Genomic DNA, 12,400 nt, shown 5'->3' with positions numbered 1-12,400 from the left:
CTGGCAAGGAGGAAAAGAATTTTCAACACTCTGATAGTATAGGAATTGAACAATAATTGTAATTATCTTTATTATATAATTTCAAACTTGTCTTATACTGAATCTTAAGTGTAATAAAAAATAAAAAGAAACAAAACAAGTGAATACAACCCCCCTTTATTTTGACAATAAAAAACGTAATTTTAAATTCTAGAGCTGGTATTTGAAGAAGCTCTCCTTGTATAATCTCAACAATATTTTATGGATAAATGAAAAAGTTTTATTTAAGCTAAGTCAAAACATGATTATACTTTGCAACTATAATCAAGTCTGGGAGAAGCTATTGATACTTGTGGCTACAAAAATAAGTTACACCAGCATGTATAACAAACAAATAATACTGCAAACTTATTTAAAAACAAGAATGAAACCTCTGACATCACTCTCATGGAAGAACCTATATTTGATAATTAAATCTGTAGTAGGATAGATCCTTGTAGACAATTAAAAAATATATAGAAGTATCTCTGAGACACATTTAAGGTTTGCTTAAAAAAAAGTATGAAAATGTATGAGCCAGGTGCTGGTGGCTCACACCTGTAACCCTAGCTACTCAGGAAGCTGCGATCTGAGGATCACGGTTCAAAGCCAACCCGGGCAGGAAAGTCCGTAAAATTCTTATCTCCAATAAACCACCAGAAAACCAGAAGTGGAGCTGTAGCTCAAGTGGTAGAGTGCTAGCCTTGAGCTGAAGAGCTGAGGGACAGCGCCCAGGCCCAGAGTTCAAGCCCCACGATTGACCCAAAAAAAAAAAAAATGGACTCTATACCACTGTTCCAGGGGCTGAGGAAACACAAGAGGTTTTGCTCTTACTTCAAAGTGTATCTATAGCCGGGCACTGGTGGCTCACGCCTGTAATCCTAGCTACTCAGGAGGCTGAGATGTGAGGATCGCGGTTCAAAGCCAGCCCGGGCAGGAAAAACCGTGAGACTCTTATCTCCAATAAACCACCAGAAAACCGGAAGTGGCGCTGTAGCTCAAGTGGTAGAGCACTCGCCTTGAGATGAAGAGCTGAGAGACAGCGCCCAGGCCCAGAGTTCAAGCCCCACGACCGACAAAAAAAAAAAAAAACAAAGTGTATCTATAAGCAGAATAGCAACATATTGCTTGCTTTCATAATTTTTTCATTTCATAATTTTTTCATTTCACCAAAACAATTTCCAGCACAAATATTGTATGAACATATTGAGTGACAATTCAAAACCAAGTATCACAGTATTAGAAAACATTTTAAAAAAACTTTAAAAAATAGTACTATGAAACACATAATGTCTAAACATCACCAATGAGATTTATGTCAAAATATAATTTCAATTTAAATCTGCTTTAGAGAAATGTCTGACACCGCTAACAATGAATCATTACCATGTAGCTGTGGCAGAACTTGTTTTACCCTATGAGAGATAAGTCAATGCAACATTCTGCATGACAGACTATGGTGCAATCCAGTGGAAAGTCAGCTTTCTACAGTCACTGGGGGAAGATGCTACAAAGAGCTGAAAAAGCTGCTTTGTGCTCAGCTTCTAAAGCAGGCTCTCATCTCTGGCTGCACGTAAGAATCATCTAGAGGGCTTTTAAGAATACTAATGTGTCAGCACAACCCTAATCAAATGAACCCCAATCTCCAGGGGGCAGGCTGAACATCTGTAGTTGTTAAATGGCTTGAAAATCATTGTTTTACAAGTTCTTATTATTGATTAGTATTTCAAAGAAAAGGATATAGTTATGTCAACTATTTCCCACTGTCTGTACTGACTGGAAAGACTTCTCAGCACTAGTCACTGTCATCAATATAGCATTTTTTTTCCAGAGGATTCAATGGAAACCCTAGCTTACATCATCCCATCAGAAACTGGAGACTCCAAAACAGGTATCTTAACTAGAGTTCACTCTATACTCTAAGTGATGGACATTTTTCTAAAAGGCAGCAATGCCAATGTTTGTTAAAGCTTTAGATTTCTATGCATAGGTAAAGATTTTCAAAAATAATGATTTAAAAAAAGTAATTAACACTGAATTCCTTTGGAAAACACAATTATGTTAATATTCCCTTACCAACATAATATATAATTTTTGGGCTTGTTTTCCCTTTTCTTTTTTGATGGTACTGGGGTTTAAATTTAGGACCTACCTCTTGTAAGGGAGGCATTCTACCACTTGTGCCATGCTTCTAGCTCTTTTCCAAACTTAAAAAAAAATGTTTTTAAAGTAGTTGTACAGAGGAGTTTTAACTCAATAGGTCAGTTCATTAAGTACAATGCATCTTCTATCATTCTATCTTTCTCATCCCACCCATCCCCTCAAGTTCCTTTCTTAAACTTTTGATCAAATGTTTTATATATATATTACATATATATTTTATATATATCTTATATATAAAATATATTATATATTAATATTACATATAATATATAAAACATGTATTTTATATACATGTAATATATATATATATATATAAAAGAATATAAAACAAACTATGTCCTTACCATATTTTTGTTAATGACTCATTCTTGCACGACGTTTCATCTAGAGGGCCCCTTGTATTCAACAGCATCTCTAGTAAGGGCGGGGGGGGGGTCCCTTGCTGCCCACTTAGTTCTAGGGATTGAATTTAAGGCTTTATGCTAGATAGGCAAGTACTCTACAACTTGAGCTCTTGAGTCATATGCTTAGCCCATTTTTTTTTCTTTTACTTTTTCAGTTAGGGATTTATGCTTTTGCCCAAGCCAGCCTTGGACTGCAATCCTGCAGTTCCACCTTTGCTTACTAGTATTATTTTGCTTATTGGGATTAGTAGTGTGTACCATATCTGACTTTCTCCCCCATTTGTGATACTAATGACTATGGAGACACCTAAGTGTAGAGCTCTTCAAAATCTCTTTTTTTTTCCTGTCAAGTTCTCATAACAGAAATATCTAAGTCTAGCATTTTGGCCTGATGAGATTACTAGTTCTTATTTGATGTACACTTGTAAGTACACTGAGTTTACCACCAGATGTTTCTCTGTTATGTATGTAAGTGCTTGGATTATTGATCAGTAAGGTTCTCATCTTAGAGAATAGGAGATATAATGATTTAGGTGTTAGGTACTGTTTTGTAGAATGGGAACTTCTTTGTACAACTACTTAAATAATAAAAAAAATTTAAAAAATGATCTAGGTGCTAGGAAATCAAGCCTGGGTATGCTAACACATTACTACTGAGCCATATCTCCAAATGACGTATTCATTATTCATACTTTACCTTTATTGTCATTCCTTCAGAAAGGGTGAGTATCTGGCAAGACTAAGCTCCTGAGGTAATCTTCCTGTGCTGTCCTTTATGTAAAATTTATTGCACTTGTAACTATAAGTTGCATTTTTCCTCAGCTTCACTGAGGTATAACTGACAAAAATTGCACTATGAAATGATTATAACTGAGCTAATTAACACACACATCACTTTGTAGTTATGTGTTTGTGATGGTAACACTCTCTCTTCATACATTTCTAGTCTAGGACAGCAATTTAGTAAGCAGCTTCCAGAGTAGATAGTAAGGTGCAGAGGGAGGGATTTCAGCCCATGTCTTGAATAGGAAATGGATATTGACTAAAGGAACAAAAGTTACAGGAAAACACACACACACACACACACACACACACACACACACACACACACACACACACACGAAATATATCAGAATGAAATATATGAAGTAAATATATCCTTCTGTCCCACTAAGAAGCTGCACTCAAAAGAACAGAAATAATGTTTAGGAGAGAAGAAAACAGCATCTAAGTAGATGTAAAACAGTAAAGGGAAAATACTTACTTTGCATATGCGTTAGTCTAACTATGGATTCCACAAGGCAATCAGTAAGGGGTGAAAATCATAGTATCAGTACTAACCTGAATGTGCGGACAAGATTTTTAAGTTCAGTGTGAACATCTCCTACTGTAATCTGAAGAGGACCTAAAAGTCCAGGCAATCTGAAAAAAATCATGCATTAAAAAATATAATTATTTGGAAACATTTTTGGATCAAGCCTACCTATGGAATTTCCCTGGGCATAATGGCACTTAGGGGGAAGCAACATTATTTCTAGATTCTTACTGGTAAGAAGTCCTAAGAACACATTTCACAGTAACTCCACACTTGATGGTCTATGTTACAGAATGTAAAGCATGGCAATGCATAATCATTATGGCTGCTACCTGTATTTTTGTCCCTAGTTTTCCTTACTTGGAAAGCAACTTAGCAATTGATCCAATAGTTGTACTATGAGAAACTTTATCCTAAGGAAACAATCAGCTAAATATTCCCCAGATAAACATTTTAAAAAAGATTGTTCTTTGCACTGCACAGGAGACAGGCACTAGCTATTCTAGTGCTTTCCATCCTAGGGTCTGTAGGGCTTTCTCTGCCAAACTGTTATCATCTTCTTAACCTTACCTTTCAGCTTAGGTTCTTGCTTTTCTCAGTGAAACATAACTTCTTTAGGAACATGTTTGCAACTTCCTGGCTTTCCTACTGCATGGACTTGGAAAGCATGAAGTTTACTTTTATTTATCACATTATCATGGTACCATAAATGTTCCCTTGTTATTCCCTTCTGCTAGAATGTAAGCTCCCTGAGAGCAAGGGCCCTTTGTTTACTCTGAATAAGTAGAGAGAAAAAAAATGCAAGTTGTAATCAATATCATCAGGTCATGAAGTTTCAAAATTAGGTGATTATATGACGAATGCAACTGTCAAGTGTTTTCATAATAAAATGAACACATCTGAAAAAAATGCTTGTTGCAGTAGTATTTTTAGTAAAAAAAATTAGACGAAAAATATATTAAAGGCAGGTGTCACGGCTAAAATCTGTAATCCTAGCTACTTGGGAGTTTGATGCCCAGGCATCAAAGTTTGTGAAATTCAATCTCAATCACATCTTAATGTCTGTTACCCCAGGGATGGGGGAAACGTAGGCAGGAGGACCACAGCCCAGGCTAGCTGGGCATAAAGCCAGACCTAACCTCTAAAATTACCAAGACAAAAAGTGGTTGGAGGTGTGGCTCAAGTTGTAGAGTACTTGACTGGAAAGAGCAAAGATCCAAGTCCAATCCACAATAATGGCAAAACAAAATATATTAATAGGCAAATAGTCAAATTTGTTATGTTACAAACATTTGATAAACCTTAACAAAAGTCTTTAAAATGTTTACTAATAGCTGTAAAGACATGATAAATATTAAGTGGAAATGCAGATTTGGTATCTTATTTTTTATAAAAATATAAGATGCATTTGCAGATAATATATCACATAATTTCTTCTAGGTTTCTGTAACAGGGAGTCTAAGGAAAAGGCTATAAATGACATACACATGTCGTATGCATTTCAGAGATAAACATCAAAATCTCAATTGTGGTTACTGAGTGGAAAGATTTTCAGGTAATTTTTATTCCCTTACACTCCCTTTTTTATTCCTAAATTTTCTTTACTATGTATGTAATCACATTTTTATTCTTTATATTTTTTTGTCAGTCGTGGGGCTTGAACTCTGGGTCTGGAGGCTGTCCAATTCTTCAGCTCAAGGCTAGCACTCTACTACTTGAGTCACAGCGCCACTTCTGGCTTTTTTATGCTTATGTGGTGTTGAGGAATTGAACCCAGGGCATCATGCATATGAGGTAAGCACTCTACCACTGAGCCACCTTCCCAGCCCCAAGTGCTTTTTTTTTTTTTAAACAATTAGTTTAAATCAGAAACCAAAAAAGGAAAAAAGGTCTTTTCTGGGGGATGGTTACTGGAGATCAAACTCTATGCAAGTGCTGACACTGAAGTATCATCCTATTCTAGGTTTTATTTTTATAAAGAAAAAAAGGCACCGGTGGCTTATGCCTGTAATCTTAGCTACTGAGAAGGCTGAGATATGAGGATTGCAGTTCAAAGCCAGCCCAGGCAGGAAAGCCTGGGAGACTCTTATTACCAATAAACAACTCAAAAAACCAGAAGTGGTGCTGTGGCTCAAGTGATAGAATGCTAGCCTTGAGCTGAAGAGCTTAGGGACAGCACTCAGGCCCAGAGTTCAAGCCCCATGACTGACCAAAAGAAAAAAAGAAAAAAAAAAAGAAAAAAAGCCCAGCTGCTTTCATAAGCAAGAATCAACAAAACCTGCTACCAAAATTCCTATCTACTTAACAGGACAGGATGCATTTTTGAATGTTATATACTCATCCCTCAAAATACCACATAATTGAAGTCAAGTCTGATATCTTTTTGTACTATGTAAACAGTGACTACTCAGTTTTCTAAACCAATTTATTTTACAGAAAGAAAAGATATAAAATCAGATTATAATGCAAATTATAATATACAGCAGGCATTCAATAACTAGCCATTTAAACATCATTTTAAAATATAGAAATTATATTTGAAAATGTGTAATTTACAAGTTCTTTTTTAAAGAGCTACTAGTGTTTGATGTTCAGGGCCTCATCCTTCCAAGGCAGGTAGGTACTCTACTGTTTGAGCTCCTTCTCTGTTTTTTCAGATAGTCTCATGCATTTCCCCTAGTGCTAGTCCTGGGCTATGATCCTCCTAACTACGCCCCCTGTGTAAACAGGATCACAGATATATATATCATCATGCGCAGCTTGTTTGCTGAAATGAGCTCTCACTAATTTTTTTTGCCTAGGCTGGCCTTGAACTATGATTCTATCTTCTCAATAGCTGGAACTACAAGTGTGCACCATTATGTGTGGCCATGGATATTCGTCTTGATTCAGTTTTTTTTTGTTTTTGGGGCTATCCTGGCTGGGATCCAGAGCCTAAGCATTTTCTCTGAACTTTTTTTGCTCAAGGCTAGAAGTGCTCTACTACTGATCCACAGCTCTACTTCCAACTTTTTTGGTGGTTAAATGGAGATAAAAGTCTCATGGACTTTCTTGCTCCAGCTGGCTTGGAACTATGATCCTTAGATCTCAACCTCCTGAATAGCTAGGATTTCAGGCATGAGCCAAAGATACCTAGCCAAAGATACAAACCCTGTTCAAAATGATTTCAGATGTAGCTTAGAAATATATATTTTAAAGTAAAAAATTAATCTCTCCCATTACAGGTCATAGTATATACTTTGGCTCCTCAAAATAATATGGCTTTGGGAAATGTTTTTCTTATTTTCAACCTGCTATAAAACTGAGACTTCTCTGCATTTGTGGCACCTTAAATAATGCCTGACATGCTCTTTTCATGTTATCTGACCTAGAAAGAAAATGAAGGTTCAAGATAGTCTTTATACCTTTGGAGTTAAAAAAAAGATTTTAAAGTTTCTATTGTCAGAGAAGCCAAAATAGCAAATTTTAAGTGCCATTTATGATTGGGCTACTTGCAAGAATAATAATTTCCATCACAGGAAGCTCAAAGCCAAAGTGCAAATGTGAAAATGGCAGAGTAAGCCACTGACTGTTAAGAGCTTCCTAATAACCTTTTCTTCTCATGAGAACTGATGTGACACAGTCACCACAATCACTATTTCAATGGTCTAGCTTCAACATTGTACTCAGATTTTACAGATCATTAAGAGGGAGAAAGATAGTCTGGTCTTCTATTCCTGAAATCTCGGCCTTTCTCTGTGTTTTCTACACAAAATAATATTGTCTGGATACAAAAATCTTAAAAAACCAAAACCCTAAATTTCTCAAACCAAGAAATCCATATAAACTTTTAAACGGTATTTTTGTGTTCAAAATTCAAAGGTACTATTGATAAATTATGAGTTCATCAACATCAAACTAACTTATCCTATGAAGCTGAAACAGCAAGGGTGTACTTACACTTTACTCAGTTTTTCAAGGACGATGCGCTTTCTTATCTGGTTCTGGGAACTTGAATCTACCAGCGGAAAGGTGGGATCAGGCTAAATCATGTGTTTAAACAAAACAGTAATAAATTGACATTTTCTTCTTTTATAAGTAGAACAGGTAACACAAACAAAAATTTACATAACTGGTACAGTAGGAAATAACTTGCTTTGAGAATTAAAAGATTTAAGGCTGATATAATCTCCTTGAGTCATTTGCCTGTTCTAAGGATTACTCTCTCTCCTACACAGGAGGGGTTGTAAGACCTCCTTCACTGAATGAGAAAATGAATACAAAGGGATTACAAATGTGGAAAATTTAAAGATTAAAATTAGTAAATGCAATCATCATATTATGGAAAAGCTGAAAATATACTCAAGATCATTCAAATCAACCAACAAAAAAAATGGGGAAACATCTCCTTATATTTATTTGAAAGCACCACAAAATGGTAAAAGTAACTAAATAATAAAATGAATCTCAGGGCTGGGAACCAGTGGGAAGGGACAAGTGAGAGACTAGAGGTTAGTTTATGAAACTAGCAAGACCTATGTTTCTCATGGCTTAATGCTAATTCCGAGTATGGTGCTAGGCTAGGAAAAAAATTCTACAGAAATGTAAGAAAAAATTAAAATTTACAATATTCCCACTTCTATATTGTTTTATAAATTAAGAGCGACATATTTTGTGGTCAAAACAAGGCTATTACCCATTTTTCCTGCCATATGACTTCATTTCTCAAATGACTGTGAACACTAAAGATGAGGAGACTCAAACTAATTTTTCATAAAGCTAGAGACAATTAAGTCCAGATCTGAATGCACTTTTTCTTTTCTCTGTGTTTATTTCCCAGTAAGTTCCTTTATCATAATTTTATAGTATTTTAAATGAGCAGGCTTACCAGTTATTATCCATAAAGTACTTCACTATTCAACTAGTGAGTCTATGTCACTATATATAGTCCCAACACTAGATCTACTAATCTTGGTTTTTCAAGAGTTAGCAGCCTGGAAAAACTCATCAACACATACCTCTCCTGAGTCTGGTGATTGGGAAGTTTCTTCATTTACAACATATCGTCCCTTATAAAACTCCCTGATCCTCATATTCAGGGTTTCAGTTTCTTTTTTCAAGTCCTCATAACTTGGCACTGGTTTGCTGGCTGTATTTGAGCATCTAAAAGGTAACGACTCATCGAGGCTGTTCTGAGATGGGGAATGACAACCTGGATTGGAATTTATGTCATCTTCATCTAGTTCTTCATTAACGAGAGAGGTTGAAGAGGGTTCTAAGCACACAGAAGTATAATTCTGGCCATACAAAAACCTCAAAGTTTCTTCTGTCTTCCATTCAATCAAAGTCTCTTTCAGAACTTTAAGTAAGTTTGTCTTCATGACTTCAGGGCACACCTGTGCTGAACTGCAGTCTGACCTAGAAACTTGACTTGATTTTGTAAATTTTCTCTTAAAATGTTCAGCACTTTTCTTACTTAGGCCCACAAGTGTTATTTCTGACATACTGTATTTACCTTCAGAATCTGCCGAAGCATTTAATTTCTCATGCGAAGGACTATTTGAAGAAATGGGAGCATTTACCTTCTGTGAAGGAGGAAGTTCATGGGCAGCTTTCTCCTGATCATCTAAGCTACAATTACCTAACTGTGCAGCAATATCTACAACTGCTTGCTCTATATCTTTGCACTCTGAGCTAGCTTTCTGACCAGCTTTCTTTTTCATTATGCTTTTCTTGTGCAGCTGTGGCCTTGGACCCTTTGCATTTGGTCTGCTTCCTGGTAGAATGGAGGAAACAAAGTCTTGTTCATTATCACTGTTACTATCACTGTAAATGCTAGAAGAACTAGACTCATATTGCGTTTCAAAATGACAAGTGTTGTCAATATCTGATGTTTTGATGGTTTTACTGCAGAACTGCACTTCTTCTCCTGAATGGCCACTGTAGAAGAAAAGACAAATTCACAGTATCAGGAAAGCAAAGTTCCTATAGTACTTAAACTCAAACAATCAAGATAAAAATTTTTATTACCTAGGCACACCTTTATCTACAGACTCTGACATAGAAATTTCAGAAGGAAACTTCCATTTTCTGTCTAATACATATTGATACTCTTCTTTTTCTCCTTTGCCTGTTCCCATTATTTTAAAATTGTTAAAAAGAGTATAGCAAAAAGAAAAAAAAGCAAATAATTGTTATTTTTATTTTCTGTTGGCTATTTTATTTATTTTTTTCAGAGGGCTTCTTTAGAAAACTGGTAGGTTACCAGGATCTCAAAAAATACATGGGGGGGGGGAGGAATTGAGGAGGTAGGGAGGGAAGGGACAGTAGGGAAAAACAAAGGAAGGGTAATAATGCTCGATAGGAAATATACTCATTACCTTACTCATGTAACTATAACCCCTCTGTACAGTATCTTTACAATAAGAATATATACTAAAAATACATCGCAAGATCTCTGTTAAGGTTTTTAACTTTTATTTTCATTTTGGTGCAGGTCCTGGGGCTTAAACTCAATGCCCGGACACTGTTCCTGAGCTTTTTTGCCCAAAGCTGCTGCTCTACCACCTGGGCCACAGCTCTACTGGCTTTTTGGTGCTTAATTGGAGACTTTGTAGTCTTATGCACTTTCCTCCCTGGACTGGCTTCAAACCATGATGCTCAGATCTCAGCCTCCTGAGTAGCTAGGTTTATAGGCATGAGCCACCAGCACCCAGCTTTAACTTTTTTTTTGGTGCTGGTTCTGGGGCCTTAACTCCAAGCCTGGGTGCTGTCTGTGAGCTTTTTTGCTCAAGGCTAGTGCTCTAACCACTTGAGCCACAGCTCTACTTCCAAAGGTTTGAAAGATAAAAAAAAGACAAGAAGCCAGGCATGGTGGATTATGTTTGTAATGCTAGCTACTCAAGAGGCTGAGATCTAAGGATCATGGTTTGAAGCTAGCCTGGGCAAAAAAGTGAGAAAGATTTTTTCCCTATGAGACTCTTATCTCTAATAAACCACTCAAAAACCAGAAGTGGTGCCGTGGCTCAAGAAGTGGTGCTGTGGTTCAAGTGGTAGAGTGCTAGCGTGGAGCACAAAGAGGCTCAGGGACAGCAACCAGGCCCAGAGTTCAAGCCCCAAAACTGATGACAGAGAGAGGGGGGGAGGGAGGAAGGAGAGGGGGGAAGGAGAGGAGAGAGAGAGGAGAGAGAGAGGTGAGAGAGAGGAGAGAGAAGAGAAAGGGAGGGAGAGGGAGAGGGAGAGAAATAGAGGGGGAGAGAAAGAGAAAGAGAGAGAGGAGAGAAAGGAGAGAGAGGAGAGAGAGAGAGACACTTTCTAATTGTGGCTGATCATTATATAGGAAATAAATCCTACAGAATGAAAAACAAAGTCATAATAAAAATAAGCTTGGCAAATCAATGTTTTTCAATGAAAGGTACATAAACTCAAACACTTAGCTACAACAGAATGCTAACCATAAAAGACAGAAGTAGTTAGTCCTTTTGACAATGTCTTTAGATTATTAGACTAAGTTTAAGTAAGCCTAATAATTATCAAAGAGAGAAGGCAATGAGTAGCTTTTCTAATTCAACTCAAGATAAATAAGCACACATGAGCAGTTGCTCTCAAATATACCTGACAAACCTTTGAAACATTAGATAACGAAATTTTTGGATCAAGAAATGTACTGTGGGGAAGTGTCGAGAAAAGATAAGAAGAAAAAAAGCTAAGAGTAAGGCTAAGTGTTACTGGAGAAAAGATAGAAAAATTTCAGTATTACATATCCATAATAAATTTTAGCCCATACAGCCAGGGAACTGTCATTTGGATAAGAATAAAGGCAAATATATCTTTTATAAAAAAATTCACCTTACATATAGTTCATTCATTCTCTTGGAATTTTAAGTCCATTATAGGTTGAGGCTATGAAAATATACATCAAGCCAGGTGCTGGTGGCTCACGCCTGTAATCCTAGCTACTGAGGAAGCTGAGATCTGATGATCACAGTTCAAAGCCAGCTTGGGCAGAAAAGTCTGTGAGACTGTTATCTCTAATAAACCACCAGAAAAACTGAAGTGGTGCTGTGGCTCAAGTGGTAGAGCATTTGCCTTGAGCTGGATTGCTGAGGGATAGCACCTAAGCCCAGAGTTCAAGCCCATGACTGACCAAAAAGAAAAAGAAAAAAGAAAATATACACCAATAAATACTTATTTCTTACTTGTGCTGTGAATATGACCTAGGTAGGCAGCACTGGTTCTGAGGATTAAAGGAAATGTGAGAGACAGCCATGGTCGGACAGGCAATACTAAGAGGTTTACACACAAAATCACATCTTGGAGTTTGAATGATCCCTTTATAGACACTCTTTCAAATAGTAAAAAAACTGACATACTACTATCTTGAAATCCTATGAAAGAAGACCATAATAACCTTTCAACAAACGTAATTGGTACAACTTAAATAAAAACACTATGAAGAGTGTGTCATATTTCAACAGGCTCAATTAGACTTCCTCAGTAGGAACAGCTGTACAATAAATCA

The 12,400-nt window shown here is 36.6% G+C and overlaps 1 protein-coding gene across 3 annotated transcripts in view; it reads right to left on the bottom strand.

The window, feature by feature from the left end:
- Nucleotides 1-12,400, bottom strand: part of Rpap2 (RNA polymerase II associated protein 2) — a 64,531-nt gene that overhangs the window by 29,819 nt on the left and 22,312 nt on the right. For 2 of the 3 annotated variants that reach the window (XR_001175145.1, XM_013018352.1), the window contains exons 8-10: nt 8,898-9,819; nt 7,840-7,922; nt 3,927-4,007 (exon numbers count right to left, since the gene is read on the bottom strand). Coding sequence is in view for 2 of the 3 variants with exons in the window: in XM_013018352.1 (XP_012873806.1) it covers nt 3,927-4,007; nt 7,840-7,922; nt 8,898-9,819 (1,086 nt within the window). In the remaining variant the exon portion in view is untranslated. The remainder of the gene's footprint in view (nt 1-3,926; nt 4,008-7,839; nt 7,923-8,897; nt 9,820-12,400) is intronic. The other variant, XM_013018353.1, reaches the window with a different exon arrangement.

The sequence above is a fragment of the Dipodomys ordii genome, unplaced genomic scaffold, assembly GCF_000151885.1.
Source record: "Dipodomys ordii isolate 6190 unplaced genomic scaffold, Dord_2.0 Scaffold39, whole genome shotgun sequence".
NCBI classification, from domain to species: Eukaryota; Metazoa; Chordata; class Mammalia; order Rodentia; family Heteromyidae; genus Dipodomys; species Dipodomys ordii.
This window is presented reverse-complemented; position numbering and strand designations above follow the sequence as displayed.